This window comes from Grampus griseus (assembly GCF_964374135.1).
Source record: "Grampus griseus genome assembly, chromosome: 3".
NCBI classification, from domain to species: domain Eukaryota; kingdom Metazoa; phylum Chordata; class Mammalia; order Artiodactyla; family Delphinidae; genus Grampus; species Grampus griseus.
Genome location: NC_139019.1, coordinates 148,419,411 through 148,438,557, shown reverse-complemented (window position 1 = coordinate 148,438,557; position 19,147 = coordinate 148,419,411). Strand labels below are relative to the sequence as shown.

Genomic DNA, 19,147 nt, shown 5'->3' with positions numbered 1-19,147 from the left:
TTTTACTGAAATTAGCTGTCATCATTTAAGAAATAAACTGGTAAGGCTTTTATGCCCATTGTTTTACATTTTTGTCTTATTAAATAAACAGTTTTCAAATGAAAAGCAAGATCCCAGCAGAAAGTTAAGAGTGAAGCCAAGTTAACGTTTACGAACGTTATGAGGTTAAACCCACAGGAGAGTTTTCATAGACACAAACCGTCACTTTAATTAGTGGATCTGGATTCTTGTCATATGTGGAATTATAATTTACACAAGACCAACTGAGAGATTCCCAGTGCCACAAAATAACACTTCAATGTACAAATCAGAGGGAAGCTGCCTGCCTTCTGCATCACAAGCCTCTGAGCTGTAATAAGGTTTGGGTCATGGTTTCTATTTACAGTGTACACATCTTGGGTTATAATCACAAACCTCGAACTCCAGGAAAACAAGATGCAGCCATAGTACTCATAATCTAAAACCTTGCTTTGTTCTTTGTCAGGAAGAATGGTTTACTTCAGTCTAAAAGTCAGAGGTGAATTTATAAAACTGGGTCTGTTCCAGTGTTCAATAGGCCAATGTCATTTGAGCCTCTCAAGCATTAAAAATAACCAGGCTATTAATTCTCCAGTGGGAAAAGAGTTGGTTATTTTTAGTCTTGGAGAGACTCATGATTGAAACTCCCTTATACCAGGCTATGACTACCACTGGTGCCATCCACTTCTGACAAGGAATCCTGAACAAGGTTAGCTGTGAACAAAAAGAGAAGAATGATATGGAAGGCAGGAAGAGCAGATGTAATCAGAGGATTAGGCTTCTGGCCCCGAGGCCATTCCATAACATCTACAGAACGGCAGGAACACTGGTCAAAGAATTGGATCCTGGAGGAAAACAAATTACGTCTGAATTTCTAATGGCTACCTTACAATTCTGAAACCGATGATGGAATGAAGCGATGAGGTGGGAGTGTCCGTTTACTCAGATGTACATATTTTTTAGTGTGAATAAAAAACAAGGAGGCATGTTAACATATACTGCAACTAATCCTGCCCCCCTCCTCCATGTTTACAGTATAATGTATACCTTTCTCCTTAATATATTCACAGTATGATGATCACTACCATGGGAAACTTTCAGCTGCCACCGATGTGGAATGTACATGAAATGGAACATAAGCAGTAAGTGTAAACCACTAGTGACTTGATAGTTTCTACGTACTGAATTGAGAAAGGCACAATACAGTCAATCAACAAAGACTTTTCTGAGCACAATGCCTTGGAGTGTTGGATACCTAAGTCAGCCCTAATGAAAGTGCCAGTCTGCCACGAAATGAGGAGCTGACACCAGAATGTAAATCAACACATTGCTTTCTTCATCAAGAAGGTCTTTCTATGAAAAAATCTCAACTGAACTATAAACACTGTGCTTATTAATGCAGCAGATTCACATTCTGGTATAAATTCCTATGTCACCACAAACTCCTAACAAACCATTTACCAACTGGCAGTCGGTTCACAAGCCGTATTTTGAGTAGTACTGGTGTAGGATAGAGTTCCATCCACCAGAACATAAATCCATGAGGACAGGGACTTCTTGCCCTAGGCACTAAAATGTTTGTTGAATGCATGAAACACAAAAATAAGAAATTCGTGAATGCAAAGAAAAAAGACATATACTGGAACACATAGTCTCAAATACAATACATTAAAAAACAGAAGAGTTAACTTTGAGGGTTTTTTTCCAGGCTTTTGATTCGGAGGATAAACACAACAAAGAGGAATATAAAGTGTGAAAATAATGCTAATGAACTACTACCTAATTTCAGGCAGTAAAATAGATTACAGATGAAAGGATTCTGAGTTCTACTTAATCTGTTACAATGAAATATTTCTTATACATGCCGTCCTAGAAATGAATTTACTCAATCATTTGTTACATAGGAAAATAGGGCTTGCTGAGGTATTTTTGATATCCCAGGTTTAAAAAAAAAACCGTGAGGAGATCTCAAGGGTGTTCATGTTTGTATAGTTGATATAACATAGTACAAAGGATTCGGCAAATATGCACTGAATGACTAACTGAATAAGTGAATGGATGGAGGTGATACCTTAGGAAAGATTAAATGGACTCGAGCAAAGTGACTGTAATGTTCTGGTTAGGCTATTCAGAAACTAAGAGACAGAAGAAATTCATATGAAACTCTTAGATGTATCCCAGAGCATGCATCTAATGGGTCCTACGGGAATAACTATCAGCTGTCAGTTTACTGTCACATAAAATTCCCCCACTCCAAGCTCGGTGATGACATAGACGGCCATTTCTAGAACTTGCCAGAATGTAGTCCAGGACTTACCCGTTTATCTATCTCTCCATGCTGCAGCTGCACGAAGCGGGCACTGATAGCAGCTATGTAACTCTGTTGATTAGAGAATGCGACTCGCCCAGCTCCTTTTGGGTATTTCAGCTCAGGGTCGGTATCAATCCCAGCATAGCACACGCCTCCATACAGCCGGTCCATTATCATGGCAAGCTCCACTACATACGGAAGGAGCAAATGGGACATTTGAAATCAGGAAAATTCATCTGGCTCTTACATCAAAAGCAGTTCATCTGTCTGTCATTACAATAATTATTAAAGTGAAACTAGTTATTATAACCAGTTGTACATGTGTTCATCTTTAACCTACTGTAACTAAGGGCAGGGACTCTGCTGAGTATTTCACATATGTTCACTTTTAATCTACACAACAACCCTATGAAGTAGGTAGTAATTTTCTGGGGAAACTGAGGCACAGAGAGGATGATTAATCTGTGCAAAGTCATGGATAGTTAAGTGATTGTGCTGCACTTGGCACCCTGGTCTATCTGCTCTACGCCACGATGCACCATATATTTACCAGTTAACAATGTACTGCTTAATATAAATGATCATTTGAACACTAGAAAGCTGATTGGCAGGCTCTTTGGGGGTCCTTTGAGCATATTTCCAACAAAATCCTTTTTACCTTTCCTTACCGTGTAGCTATTTGCCAATTTTTCACATAGAAGCTTGAAGTAGTGCTTCCCTGGTGGCGCAGTGGTTAACAATCTGCCTGCCAATGCAGGGGACACGGGTTCGAGCCCCGGTCCTGGAAGATCCCACATGCCGCGGAGCAACTAAGCCCATGCACCACAACTACTGAGCCCGCGCTCTAGAGCCCGCATGCCACAACTACCAAGCCTGCGTACCACAACTGCTGAAGTCCGTGCGCCTAGAGCCCGTGCTCCACAACAAGAAAAGCCACCACAGTGAGAAGCCCGTGCACCACAGTGAAGAGTAGCCCCCCTCGCTGCAACTAGAGAAAGCCCGCACGTAGCAACAAAGACCCAACGCGGTCAAAAATAAATAAAAAATAATCAATAAAAAAAAAAGAAACTTGAAGTAATAAATGCATCTTCTTCTCCATGAAATGTTACAATTTTGAAACTGCATTCATGTTCATTTTATGTTCTTTATCTCACTTATACTATTAAACCTCAAATTACTTGAAGTTGGGGATGAAATTTCTTCTGTAAGCACTGCTCTGAAAACACAATGCACTGCTAAGAACCCTGCTGTATTTCAGAGCTCAGTAAGCAGCTGTTGAGCACATGGGGACGTGGAAAACAAACAGCAAACATCTCGATACCTAACCCATCCCTGAAGGGTTTTTTTCTCTCAGATGATGATGAGAGCGATGAGCATTAGCATTACGAGACGGTGCGCTAAGCACTAGGCATCCACAATCTCATTTAATCCTCAAAACAACTCTCCATAAAGGACATACTTATAACTCCACTTGACAGATGAGGAAATTGAGAATTAGAGAAATTAATTTGAGCAGGGTTACTCAGCTATTAACTGGAAGCAGAGCACATGAATTCAAGCCCAGTTACTTGGATTCCAGAACTCTCACTCCTAGACATGAACTCAAATGCTTATGGAGAATTTATCCTGAAAAATCTGTATATTTCTTATGCTAACGGATAAATAGGGTTTGTTTGTTTGTTTGTTTCTTTGTTTAATCATACCAGCTCGCAATGGTCGGGGAACACCACCAACAAATATAGTTTTTCGTGGGTCAAGAGGCTGTGAACCATCCATCACAAAGTCACTGTCACTGAGATTCCAAGGCCGAATCTGTACCTAGAGAGTGTGCAAACCAGAATGTCTCATTCTCAACACAGACAATTTATGGAGAAAGGAAGTTTAAAATTATTGCAGAGTATTTTACTTTTAAAAGCAATAATCCATGTCATTACAAATCAATAAAACTGGAAAACTAGAAAAGACTTACAAGTAGCATATTCCAACCTTTCATTTCACATTTAAGAGTAGACTAACCAAGGTGGAAAGTTCAATTTAGTTGCCTATTATAACCCAAATCACTTAACACTAACATGCCCTTAATTATCTGTAAGTTAATTAACTATTTTACAGCTTATTTGGGCCCCTCTCCTACGCAGCACCCCAGTAGCCATATAATTTAAATTTAGCACGGTATTGGATGTTGATTAGTATTCAGTGCTATGTGAACTAGGACTGTGTGTCCAATCCTATGTCCAGGAAATGCAAACTACTCCTGATACTAACAAATCTGTTACATTGTTTCAAAAAGCATTTCAAAATAAAAATATTGATGATATCTGCAGTAAGCTTTTTATGATAAAACACTTCAGTGTGTCCATTACAATAACCAAGGATCAAGTACCTCAATTCAATTGTTTGCGTGTATAAACTGTTACCAATGCCCACACCAAAGGCTAAGGGGTTGATAGTGGGGTATTCCCAACAGGTACACCAAACTAAGTCCCAAGGCCAGAAGGCCCCAAATTTAAATACCTAAATTTAGGGACTGGCAGGGAACAAGCAAGTCAAATAGAGTCTAGCCACATAAGAATTCTGGGACAACCCTAAGACACTAAGAGGAGCTCCACAAATCACTGTTTGAGCTGAGCCCACTGGCGCCTCCATCCTGAACTGGACCCCATCACTAGGTACTGGCTAAGCGATACCAGATTGTTGGTTTGCCAGATTTGTCGAAACAGGCTAGTTGCTACTATTCCTAAAGACTAAATTTTATAATAAAGAAAAACTTCTTCAAAAAGAAACAATATGCAATGTACATTTATGTATATACATAATTCATTTTACCTGGCGAGTACCATATGCAAAAAGTTAAGGATAGTATTGGGTAAAATCTTGATCAAAGAGAGGAAGGAGAAAGACAGATCTATTTGTGATTTGAGTTCTGTCATTCAGAGGAAATTCAGCTACTTTATATTTACCAAATGCATTTCCAGGTGAAGTCTTTTAATAGAAAGATTCACCAATATTTTAACTAACCAAAAATTCAATGTCAAAATAATGTGCACAAATATACAGAATGTCAATGCTAGGAACCTGACAAAAACAAAACTTTTTCATTTCGATTCTACTTAAAACATGTCAATTAACAGATACATAAAGATGTCTGTGGGTTTTTCAGAGCTAACAAATAGAGGCAAAAATGAGAAGCTATTTTCATGCTAGACTGCACTTACTGGCTTGTCTTTGATAGTGGGACTTGATACACAAAGGTAGAGTTTTCCATCTTCTTCAATACATGCATCAATGAGAGCCTGAACAGAGCTTTCATCTTGAAATAGCAGGAATGCATAGCCTAATAAAAAAATTTTTGAAAGATTTATATTTTTCCTATTTTTAAAATAATTCTTCGAGGGAAAGGAAGCATAAAACTAAGGAAGGGAAAAGGTGTAGAAAAAAATGAAAACAAACAGAAACCCCTAAAAGTTAAATCTCACCCTAAATCTGATAATATCAACATAAAGTTCAGTTTGGTATTATCTTGAAACCTCTTTTAGAGTAAAATTAAATCTGAATTGAAAGTACATACTAAATACAAATTTTAAAGACATATTTGGGAAAATGTAAGTTTAACAATGAAAAATTGTACAGTGAAGGTAAACATTTATGAAAAGAACATAAGGAGAAACTATGCATGTATATTGAATATTGAAAATTACCTTTAGGAGGAAAATAGGATTTGCTCTCTGCTTTATGAGGCCAATCCACAATCAAAGGGCCAAAGCGACGAAAACTAGCTGTGATCTCATCTAATGAACAACAAACCAAAAAAGTAGATTTAAGTATTTTTATGTTCATTTTTGGGAAATAGTTTAGAAAAAGAGTTTCTTATCTACTATTTACAAGAATAGTACACCAAGACCTCCCACATCTCCTTCATCTGGATTCCCCTTACTGTTAACATTTTGTGTGTTTGTCTTCCGCCTCTTCCCCTTCTATCTATGCATGAATCTATCTATCTGTCTATCTATCTATCTATCTATCTATCATCTTTTTCTGACATGACGCTCTATTACCCCCAAACACAACTACTGGTACCTGCTCAAAGCAAGGTCACTCCCTTATGTACCACCAAACAACGCTGCTTCCAATCAGGAAATCAACATTGATAAAAGACTCCCAATTCACAGACTCCATCCCAATTTTAAACTATCACAATATATCTCTTTTTTCCTTTCTGATCCAGAATCCTATCCAGAACCATGCTACATTTAGATGTCATGTCCCAGGTCATCAGTCTTTTTCAGTTTACAATAGTTCCTCATTCTTTCCTGTCTTTTACATGCTTAGTAGCTTTAAAATATACAGACCATTCATTCTGCAGGATGGCTCTCAACCTGGGTCGGTACTGTTTCCTCATGACCTATGCATTCCAAACAGGAAAACCACCATAATGATGCTATGTCATCCTGTCCTTTCACTAGGTATGTTAATCTTGTTCAGCTAGTCAAATTGATACCTGCCTGATTTCTCCACCAAAAAGAAACCATTTTCCCCTTTGAATCTGATTAGTATTTTGTGGGGGAATATTGTGTTATCCGTTAATATCCTGTTCCCTCATTAGACTTGGCATCCACTGAAGACTCCTACCTATATCAACTACCACAATGATTACTGCCAAATGCTGATTACCTATTTCTATCAATCCTTCTACATTTACTAGTTAGTATTATACAATAAGGAAGAGTTTTCCCTTCTCCCCCATTTATTTAGTCATGTATTTATTTATACCAGTATGGACCTATTTTATTCAGTGGGTTGTAATCTGATTCTCTCATTTATTTTGATGTTCAATCTGTCTTCAAAATTGTCCCTGATTTGGCCAGTGGGGGTTCCTATGTCCTTTTGACCTATCCCCCCATCATCCTTCAAGGGCTTCCATACTTCCTGGCCCAAGAAGATACTCCACGCTTTCATCTTGTTCTTTCTCTGCCCTACCCTCAGAATTAGCCGTTTCTCCCCCCACACCCCAAGAAATCCTCATTCCTTTCAGTGACAAAAGATATTCAGAAACTGAGATTTGGGTATTCCATATAGTCATTGCTAGTGGTTATTTATTATTTCTAATTCTTCTCAGAGGACCAAACTAGGAAATATATGAATATACACACAGATACATTTACAACTGTTTCTGTATCTGTGTACATTTATAAAAATGAGTTCATACTGGCAATTGCAAAGTCCACTCCAACATCCCGTGTTTTTCTCTAGCCTTCCCCCCTCCCCATGTTTGTAAATTCCCTTCTCGCTATGAGAAACTAAGTTCTCATCATCCTCAATATGTTGGCTTCCTTGCTCAAAGTAACCCATCTTTCAGCTAGCTGCCCTGGCTGTCTCCTCTACCTTCCACCTCTGCACCCTAGCCCTTATTGCCCTGATTTATTGGGCACCATGCACACTGCTGCTGAGGCCTCCGAGCAGGCCCCTCCATGTGTATACCTACACATGCCCTCCACTTGGCACCCTCTTCCCCCTCACCAACCACCTTCCTTGGACACCAATATCTCTGAGCCTTATGAAGAAGGTAAAGGAAGGGCACGTGGGATGGACAAGGAAGACTTGATCATATTTTCCTATTAATGTAAACGATACCAGTTATGCTATATTATATATTTGGAGAACTAATGAGTAGACTATAGGAAAATAAATTTCCAGGAAACTTCTAGAAAGAGTAGGTAAGCATATGTAGATAAGACCTGGGAGTAGGGCAGGAACAGAAAAGAGAGATGAGAAACACGTTCAAATTTCAGTCTGGTAGAACTGTTCTCATCTCCTCCAGATTGTGAAACAGTAGTCTGTTCGAACAGCTATGATGCCTGTTGCTATGGTACCATTTAGCTCGTGTGAGACTGATAAATAGGGGAATGATGTCAGTGTAACCTACACATTATACGGGTTCACAAATGACTTTTCCTAAGCAAGGTGAGCTAGCATAGTGGGAGAACCATAACCTTCAGCAGGAAAGGAAAAAGCCCCCAGCTTGTGTGATGTGCAGGTAGGAGCCCCCTCAGCTCTATTATAAGAAAATAAAAAATGAGCACAGCAACCAAGCCTCTCTGGTCAGAGAGGTGTCCCCCCAACCTTGCAGGGCTCTTATCTCCTGCGAGTTTCCATTCCTCATCTGCTCAGAGGTCCACTTTCATCTGCATTGCCTCCAAGCTAGCAAGCCAGCATTTCTGCTCTATTGGTTTTGTGCATTTTCAATATTCCTTGAGGCAGCCTCTAACCATACTGAGCTGCTTGCCTGAACTGTCCAAGTTATTTCCAAGGTACTAATTCTCTTTTTGTTAGTGCTTCTGGTACAAAATTCATTAGGTTCTAAGTGATCTGCCTCTAGCCCCTTTTGCCCCATAAACTCTGTGATTCTTAGTGCACAACTCTGCAGAACACAGTATTCTTCATGAATAGGTATTTCACATTTTAATAGAAAGGGCTGCCTGCCTAAATTGCTACCAACTTATCAACATACATGGTCTTGAGGATAAAGTAAGATGACTAACACAATTCCCATTAATTTTGCTCAGTTTAAACCACCTCCTTTGCCAAACTGGTCAAATTTACCTGTGCCTCTAAGAATTTTAGGAACGATACATTTAAGATTGCTTAGTAATTTTCCTAAAAGATACAGACTAACTAAGCCAGAGAAGGAGCTTATCCCGAGCAAGGTCAGATAAAATTCAGTCTCCTCTTTCTGTATATAAGCACATAATTTCCTCATTGAAGTCCATCCAGGGCTCAGGAGTGTTAAAGATTTGACCTCTAAAGGCTCATAAAACCTAGAATCCATAATGCTAAGGAAAGTGACGATTCCAGCTAGAGAAAAGAAAAGGTCACACCCAGGAGCTTACTGGAGTGAACAACATCATGATGAGGTGTTCAACCCAGGATGAACACTTTGAACAGAAGCTATGCCTTCTGACGACAGAATGGAGATTGAGCCAGTCTGGCCTGAAATTTCAGCACAGCTTCCTCCAGGACATTTTATCATAGACACACATACACACAAAAAACCTGTGTTTATTTCAATCTTTGGCTGTTTTGAAGCCATTGTTGTTTCAATCTTCCAAAAGACTGATCATCTTAAGGAAAATGTAGTGGCTCAGTAAGTTTAACCTCAATCTAAATGGGAAGTTATTAAACCTCATTATTAGACCTTATAGATTTTTAGAGAAAACTCTTCTATCCTCCGTAACATTTCTTTCCATTTCCATTCAGGAAACCAAGACAAAATAGATTAGGAACAAAGAGCAAGCAAGGATATATGGTTGCTATATGGTCGCTACTTTGACTTTTGTCAGGGTCACTTAGACCCACAGGTGAATAAAATACTTCTGGACAATAGTCCTCTATGTCTTTTTGCATGACTGGCTCCTTATTCAGGTCTCAGCTCAAAGACCATGTCCTCAAAGAGGATTTCTTTAACCACCTAATCTCACAAGTCTCCCTTCTGAGACTTCACTACATCACATCAACCTGTTTTCTTTTCAGTACTTATTCTCTAATATTTTCACACATTTTTTATCCCCCTTCCCCCGGTAGAATGTCAACTCTATGCGAGCAGGGGCTTTCTATCTTATTTACTACTTTAAACAATCCTAAGAACAGTGCATAACATTCAGAAAGCATGTAAATATTTGACAAGTGAAAAAATACTCAGAAAATGATACGACTCCAGGCTATATTTTTCAAAAGTTCAGGCTTATTCTAAGATTTTAAACAATTAACTGTACATTTATAGAGCACTCATAAAAGGCAGAAAATAGGAAAATGAATAATTGAATTTGGCCAAGGAAGGACACACAGACAAAAATGCAGTTAGCATCTGTGTTTGCCCACAGCAGAATCCTTGAGAGGTTTTCCCAGTGATGTTTGCTCTTTTTGATTTAGTCCAGCCACTTGCTTCAGCGGGTTCCCAAAGTCCTGCTCCCTTTCCTTCCGTGAACTAACCTTACGTGTTGTGTTAGGAAGACAGGACAAGAGAACAATGCAATCACAACTGAACACCTGGAGCCAGATAAGACTGTTATTATAATAACAGCAACCATTTCCTATGCATTACCTACTATGTGCCACAGTCTGGGCACCATGCTATAAACGGCTCTTTCTAAATATACCTTCATCGATGTCAGGAGGTAATCCGCCCACAAACACCTTGCGAGAATATCGTTCTACTCTTTCTCCATTCTGGTGAGTGAAGCAGTGAGGTGAACCCAGGCCACTATGAAGAGGTTGATCCCCACGGCCATCATCCAAGAATCCATCTTCCATTGGAAACAGTGAAGACTGACCTGGAACAGAAAGCAGGAAAAAAAAAGCTAACAGAAAATGTTCCTTGCCACTGATTATCTTACACAAGAAACAAGGGAAACAGCAGATCCAATAAAACTGCTGCTTTTATTTTTCTCACTGAACAACAAATCACTTAGACATGCTCTTGAATTTCCATCACCTTAAGGTCCCAATTGAGTCAGGGAGAAAGTACATGGCTCAACAGAGGGCTGCTCAACCATCCCACTGGGATCTGGAAACTTGAGTGAGGTGTAAGTACAATAGGAGACAGCACTCTTTTGAAAGCAGTTGGCAGCAGACTGCACCACCTTGGCAGGGCCCCACGGCCACTGGCAACCTACACATGTACACTAAGGATTAAATTTGACCATCAGATGCTAGATCACTTAAATTTCTTTAAAACATCATACAATATAGCCTGCCCAATTTCCTCTAAGAATGTCCCTAAAATGAACAAGGTGATTTTCAAAGTGAGCACTCAGTTTACCTTAACTAATGGCATGCCATCAAAATCCACTTGATGCTGTTATCCAATTTTGTTGGCTAGTCTTACAGAATTTAAGATTTTTAGGCATGCTAAAGATAAATTTTCTTTTAGTTGAGTAAATATCAGCTGGTACAGGTAGTGTCTAATTCTAAAAACTAGTCATTACGTTTGCTGTTAGAAAATACTATCATACAGAATATAAAAACAGAAAAGACCAGAGATGCCAATGTGGTTAATATTCTTCCCATACTTACCTGTCAGTAAACTATGAACGTATAAATCATAAGCAAAGCAAAGAGCTACAAAGAACTGTAGAATCTCTCAAGCACTGTTTTGTCACTTTTCAGGCTGCCAATTTACTTCTAGGTACTACATAAGGAATTTGTTAATGGATTCTGCAGAAATATATCTTAAGTGCTCTTCTTTTACTGAAACATTCCAATATCCTTTTGTCACCACACTTGTCTTCCTTTCAACTTTCATTATTAAACACAATTGACAGTATATTTGTTATGAATTTACCCTATAAAACCACAGTTCAAAAGAGTTATATAATGAAGATAAAAAGTGACTCTAAAATTGGAGGTTATTTCTGGATCTTCAAAAGTCACTTATATTTTAAAGCTACGTTATTTAACTGTCTAACTTACTTTCTTATAAAAAGGCAAAACTATAGTACAGGAGGCAAAAAATAAAGTTTATTCAGGCAGGCACTCTAGGAAATGATTCTTTGAAATTCTCTAAAATGTGTAGAGCTTTCCCCCCCAATGTTTGAAATTTATAGGATTAGTCATCTATTTAGTTAGTCTCATTTTAAACAAAATGCAGTATTATGCTCAGTAATAAATAGACAAATAAATAAAAATTTTTGAAAGCAGATTTAAGCTATTCAAGCATAACTGAACCTCCAATATAATCAGGTATTTTGGGACCAGTCACACTATATTTTCCTTCTTAAAGATTCTTAATTTTGTTCTCCTAAGAAATTCCTTTCACAAAGGAAAAAGGGAAACAAATCTTCAGATATAAATAAGGTGAGTTTGAAATTATTTCAATTCAAACCCAAATCCTACCATTCTGACTCCTTCAAATTAGAATGTCTATGTTAACTATAACATATAAAGTATGTATTGATCACAGCTATGTTTCATTCCCCCTACCCGCTTCCCAACAAGGGTTAGAAATTGAGCAAACTTGGGTCCTCTCCAAATACAACTGATACATTCAAAAGTTAGAAACAATAATGTTACCTCTCCTTCGCCCATATGTCCTTGCTGCATGTCAAATGAGAAAACAAAAAAACAAAAAAACAACCTTTCAAACATTGTCAAAAGAATCAACTGTGATTTCATCTACCAGCTTTAGAAACTGAAAAAAATTGGCTGTATTCCTCATTTCTTGGTAAGCATCTCAAAAAAAATATGGAATTTGGATGGTGAGAGGTCAATTTAATGCATTCCTTCTTTTTTAAGTTCAAGGACACTGTAAAAAGTGTATTGAGCCTTACTTGTTTTAAGGGAAGCTTTCTGCTCTGTCACCCAAGGTCCAAACTAGTATGAAACTAAGGGATATGTAACATGATCTAAACCAACTCCTACCATATTGATCTTAATTTCTCCCAGAATTCCCTGCTAACTAGCCATTCAGTAGATATTTCAATATTTAATTCATGACTTTTTCGCCACTACAGGATAAACAGCAGTTTTATACTATTTCTCAATTATTCCCTAATAAAGAAACTCATAACAAATGAAGTCTTTAGGAAATTTATAAACTTCCTTTTAGCCAGCTTCTTGTCCCTAATCAAATCTTCCACCATGGCCCAAATGTTGAAAAGTAAAAAGTATGGCATTTTATCACAAAGTAGGTTCCAACCAAGAAGAGAAGAAAAAGAATATAATATAGTATAATACAATATAATATAGACTTATAATTATTATATGTATATACCTGAATACTCAGAAAATGGCCGTATAAATTTCAAATCAGTAAACTTCTGAGAAAATGTCTTCCCTCAAACAAACTGGAACTTGTATGTGCAGTTTGTCCAAATACCCTAATTCTATTCAACAAACATTTCTTGAATGCATGCCTGATCTTGCTAAACACTATGGATGAATTGCACATGGGTCTGACTACATGGAACTTAAAGGCCAGGTGGCCACATAAGCAAATAACGGTAATGTAACCATTACAGCAATAGGCATGTTAAGTGTTAGGTGCAACAGAAGCAGAGGAGGAGGAGAAACTCGTTCTGATTAAAGAGACAGAGAGGGGAGGGTGTGGCTCTGAGATGGACCTTAAAGAGAAAACAGAGAAAGGGCATTGCAAGACCTGGCAGTGGCATGAATAGGGGTGCTGTAATGCTCAAGGAAAGATGCCGAGAATAGCAGCATACACAACAAGTGAGGTCTCTTGACTGGAAAGGAAGTTTAAACAGGAAGCTGGGATAGGTTTTCCAGTTAGAAATTATAGCACATTTTAAGAGATCACTACACTAACTGGTCAGGGTTTTCATTCTTAGCCCTCTCGATAAATGCTAAGTAAGTACAGCTCAGTTATAACTGAGTTATAACTTAGAAGTACCATGTACCTATTTTCCAAAATGAAATTATGTCTCATACCAAAATAATTTCTATCATTACTAGATAACATTGAATTTCACCAAAGTACTTAGGCAAATGGATTAAAACCAGTAAAATCTCCCTCAGCTGTTAGATTTTCACTTTAGTAGTTCTTAAATTTGGGGTGGCAGTGGATGTATTTTCTCACTTAGTGAACCTGACAGAGGTTAGAAAGACAAAAATATCATAGAAGTAGTTGTTTAAGAATATTCTATTCATACAACTGCTTCAAAGACAAGGGAGTTTGGGGAAATTAATTATTTGAATATCTTGGTTCTGTCAATCTTAAAAAGTTGATTGATGCTTCTTGGATTTCTGAGAAAACAGATATTTGAAAAGAGTGGGCTTTTAAAAGCTACAAAATTAACATTAAAAAATCTCATAGCTTCCGCTATTTCAAAAATAAGTAGAGTTTCAGGAACAGTAAAGGCTATATAGATCAAAAGCAAAAATCAAATACTCTCCAAGTCTTCAAACGTGTACTTTCAAACTTTGATTCTGTACCACAAAATTAAGCTGCTTAATATAAAAGAATTCATGATTAAATTCCACGATTAGATTCTAAAAACTATATTTAGAAACATTTTCCCACATTTAGGGAAAACAGGTTACAGGTGTACAATGCTTATAGCTACAAAAACTGCCTAATCAAATAGGCAAATTAATATAAAGTATTACCAAAAAATAAAAACAATGACATTCTGGAGCACAGAAAATGAGAATGTTTAAATTTTTTATTTCCACTTATTATAATGCTATACATTATTTTAATGTAGATTTTGACATATGACATATATACAGGAAAGTTGACAAATCGTAAGTGTACAGCTCAATGAACTTTCCATACCATGAACACACCTATGTAACCAGAACCCAGACATTAACAGAATGAATGGTAAGTGGTACCACTTCATCTATGTACAAAAGCGGTACTTAAGCACAATTCTCTCACCTATTTCAAATTATACTTGGTGAAACATATTATGATGAAATACTTATAACACAGAGCTTCACCTCTTTCCTGAGGAAAATGTCAGATTTCCAATCTTATGATTGCAAGTGTTGCACATTATTTGATGTTTTTCAAATACTGGAGGAAGCGGCAGTTAAAAAAAAAAATCACTTTAAATATGTTTAAAGAAATCTATATTTTGAAAAACTTCTGGCTAAATCAGCTAAAATAAACCCTGCTTAGAATTTTCCGTGAATTACCGAAGAGTATATACACTGTTAAAAGTTTTCAAAAATGCATACTATTATTAAATAAAAATCTTCTTCCCATCAGAGTTAAGATTAATACTATTTATATGTTTATCTTTTATATTTATTATTTAGTTTTGATGTATATAATTTAATGTTCAGTATTAAAATGATTCAAGAATTTTTTTAATGGGCTGGAAACATTATGGCTATAAATTTTTATAACTTCTGGATGCATGTTGTTATTAGATCTATGATAAATACTTTATTTCCAAAGTGTCTTTACAAGATTGCTTAAAAATGCCCTATATTCATCAGTAAATTCCCTCTAGTAAAATTTCAGTAGTCTGGCATTCTAGACTTGCAAAAAGGTACAGAAAGACTTACCGGGTCTTTTTCAATACACATTATATATATATTTCATTATAAAAATGAAAATATCATTTATTTATCTCTTTAAAAGTATCTTTTTCTCATGTTATAACATTTGTTAGGCACAAAAGGAACAAATTATCCATAATAGTGATATGTTCATAACAAAAAGTGCAGCCATTTAAAAAATATGGCACATATTCATGTGTTCATATTAAAGCTCTCTAAAATGTAGTTTGCATGAGGTGCCTAAGTGTGTATTGTATGATTCTTATTACGTGAACTTAAAAATAAAGGAAATATAAACAGATATGTGGAAATGTACACAAATGTTTTTTCTAGAAACAACCACAAGAACCTTTGAGGATACGGACTGGGATGGGGAAAGAAGGAATGATTCCACTTCTTGTTTTATCCTTTTCTGCACCATTTAAATTTATTACTACTGTGTACACTATATTACTATATTTGCTAATGGACCCTTTTGGGTTTTCTTCTTGGTACTTACATTAAAAACAAACAAATGATATATTAAAGAAAAGCATCCTTTCCTACACGAGGGCATCTAATCAACTCTGTAAATAACAGGATTTTATGACTAGCTTTTAGTGGGCAATGAAAGATTGATCCTATTCACACTACCTCTGGCCTACCTCAGCCTCTCCATCTACCTCTCACTGCCCCCATGTTGAGAAGGCAGATAGCAATGCTACTTGGAAAAACAAGGGGAGAGGGCTCAGATTAAAAGATGTTATCAAATAACTGACTTTTCCAGTAGCACCAAAAAAAAAAAGTATGTGGGGGAATCAAATTAGTAAGTCAGTTAAAAAGATATAAATCAAAGCCTGGAAGCTAAAAGGAGTTGATTTGTTAACAAAAGAATAAAGGTGGTAGAACCCAAAAGCAGAAAATCATCACAAAGACCAAAGCATACAATTCAACAGAGATGCGAAGAATCATTTTAAAGGATTTTATAAATCACCTCCTAATTTATTAACGGGCTCATTGTCACAACATTACTTTAGATGTATGCTTAAGAGAATTTCCTATGTCACACTGGCTTCTGTTTATACTAGCCTGCTGGCATTAACAATATTCAAAGAATGTTGATAAGGTATAATAAAGATACGAGAGGATTATTTATAAAGAGCTATCTTACAGAAGGGCAGAGTGTGAATGTAATTCTAGTTTCTGTATATCCCTAATCCTCAGTTTCTTATTTATAAAAATGGAGAAATGAAGAGAGAATCATAAAAGATACCACATGTATATATGATGGTCAGTCAGACAGACGCTCAGTAAATAATTTTCTTCCTCAAAAGTAAACTCATATGTATAAATTCTTAGATTGGTGTTCAACAGTTACTTTCAGCTTTCCATTACTATTCCAAGGCTAACAACTGTAGAGCACTTTAGAGTTTATAGTCTGCTTTCATATTGTCTTTTTCAAGAAGGGATCTCTCAACATGCTCCTTACTGTAGCAACTAGAACCATACAATATACATTTTCAGCAAGTGACTATAATCTACATTTCTCCTGGGTAAATTTTCCCCTCCCTTTTCATAGATTTCTGCCCCGCCCCCATCCCCTTTAAGCAAAAATCTTCTCCCTTTCCTTCCAAAGAACTATAATTAAGAGGTGTTGTTCTATGCTAACCTTTAAAAGATCTCTTACTAATCTTCTCTTCTGGGAGGAGCAAACGTTTTAGCTGATGCTTCTAAGGGAGAGACATCCACAGAGGCTAGGAAATACATACATACATGCACCTGTTCGAAACTAATTTACTGGATTGGCCAAAAAGTTCATTCAGTTTTAAGTAAAAATGAAAGACGCATTTTTCATTTTCACGAAGAACTTTATTGAACAACGTGTTCACTGACTGAATGAACTTTTTGGCCAACCCAATATTTTGCTGTTCTATAACTTTCCCTGCCACAAGGTTCATTTTTGAAGCAGCTAATCCTAAGGGCTAAAGCAGTGAAACGGGAGGTTAGGGAAAAAAGTACCACGCACGAGCACTTTTATACAGAGGTAGTGGTGGTTAAATATTAGTTTTCTTGGATAAAATAAAGCTTCAAGTTGGGTAAAAAGAATATTAATCATTTAATCTGATATCTATCTCAGAGCTAAACCAAGACACACCAGAGGAATATAAGGTGAGTCTGGCCTATGCTTAGCACTCCTTTCGGACTTAGCTGAGAAACTGAGTAAGTTTCAGGCTTGCTTATCATAACATAAAATGGATATTCTAACTATCTTCCTACTAAGTATAAGATTAACTAGGAAACGGCATCTGTTACAGGATGAATAGTGTTCCCTCCTCAAAATTCATATGCTGAAGTCCTGACCCCCAGAACCTCAGAATGTGACTGTATTTAAAACAGGACCTTTAAAGAGGTGGTTAAGGTTAAATGAGGTCACCGGGGTTGGCCCTGATCCAATGACTGGTGTCCTTACAAGAGATTAGGACACAGACTTGCACACAGGGGAAAATCATGTAAAGACAAGGAAAAGACAGCTACCCTACAAGCCAAGGAGAGAGGCCTCAGAAGAAATCAACCTTGTTGACACTTTGATCTCAGACTTCCGGCCTCCAAGACTGGAAATAAATTTCTGTCTAAGCCACTCAGTCTGTGGTACTTGTTAACAGTAGTCCTAGCAAACTAATCCCATATCCAGAAAGTAGCTAGAAAATTGTTTTGTTTTGTTTTGTTTTAATACATTTAAAATCCAAGGATTTTCCCCAAGAATGCCCCTCAAAAATATCTCTATGACTAATAACAACAATAATAATTCCCTAGAACATGCAATTATTATTTGTTGAATTATACTGGCAGTGTCTTTTAAAAGTTATGAGTGGTAATATGAGGGTAACTGCATAATCTGAAAACTGATGACTGAGCACAGCCAAGGGGAAAAAAGAAAGCAATCTGAATCTGATCCACTGGATAAGTAAGCTCTTTTTATCTTTGTACATGCAAATTCCAATATTATTCCAATATAAATTGCTGAAGCTAGTAGACTGACTACTCTGAATCTTTTTTTCTTTTTATTTATTTAGGATTTAAACCCCACTTCTTTCCAAAACGCTGTGTGATTGCTTGAAAATTTGAAAACAAGTTATACAATAAAAATCATGTCAAAATTCAAATGTCGATGTGAGAACCGTCTTTCACATTTTTATTCAAACAAAGCAAGAAATGGTTCTCAACTCAACAGAGGCTTGGAAGAAAAAGCTCTGAAAGTTATAGTTGAAGCAAAGTAGAGTATAGCTATATAATCACCTTTCTAAAGGTTTTTAAAAGCCTGAGTAGACTATTTAGGTGGACAGGAAAGAACAGCTCCTGATGGTTCCTTAAAGTCTTAAAATTGAATAATGAATACAAAGCAACATAACATATCTGGCTTTTATTTTCAGTTTTAAGAAAAAGCTGAATGGATATAAGATGCAAAGGGACTGTATTTAAAAGTAAATAAAGTTTCAGGTTATCGCTCTTAATAAGACAAAGAAAGCATGTTCGTTCATAGACAATCATAATCCCTTGTTTTGTATTTTTTTCCCTTGTAAATCTTTAGCACTAATATTCCCAATCCCCCCAAAATGACATTCTAATTATTTAATTTGACTACATGCCAGGTGCTATGCTAAATGATTGCACATGCACTTAAATCTCCACCACAGTCCTATGAAATAGGTAGCATTTGTGATTTTTAAGTTTATCTTCATTAAACATAATGAATGGATTATACTAGATTTTCAATATGGGGATCCCCAAAACCTGAGCTATACTGAGAACAAAGCTACT

The 19,147-nt window shown here is 36.7% G+C and overlaps 1 protein-coding gene and 1 long non-coding RNA gene across 2 annotated transcripts in view; one reads left to right on the top strand and one right to left on the bottom strand.

Moving 5' to 3' along the window:
• Positions 1-19,147, bottom strand: part of CPEB4 (cytoplasmic polyadenylation element binding protein 4) — a 63,767-nt gene that overhangs the window by 3,959 nt on the left and 40,661 nt on the right. The window contains exons 4-8 of the mRNA XM_082650251.1: positions 10,483-10,656; positions 6,028-6,117; positions 5,545-5,663; positions 4,033-4,147; positions 2,336-2,517 (exon numbers count right to left, since the gene is read on the bottom strand). Coding sequence (XP_082506377.1) covers positions 2,336-2,517; positions 4,033-4,147; positions 5,545-5,663; positions 6,028-6,117; positions 10,483-10,656 — 680 coding nt within the window. The remainder of the gene's footprint in view (positions 1-2,335; positions 2,518-4,032; positions 4,148-5,544; positions 5,664-6,027; positions 6,118-10,482; positions 10,657-19,147) is intronic.
• Positions 375-3,492, top strand: LOC309819784. Its single transcript, XR_014296474.1, has 3 exons — positions 375-942; positions 1,089-1,160; positions 3,005-3,492. It is a non-coding gene; the product is annotated as an uncharacterized lncRNA (long non-coding RNA).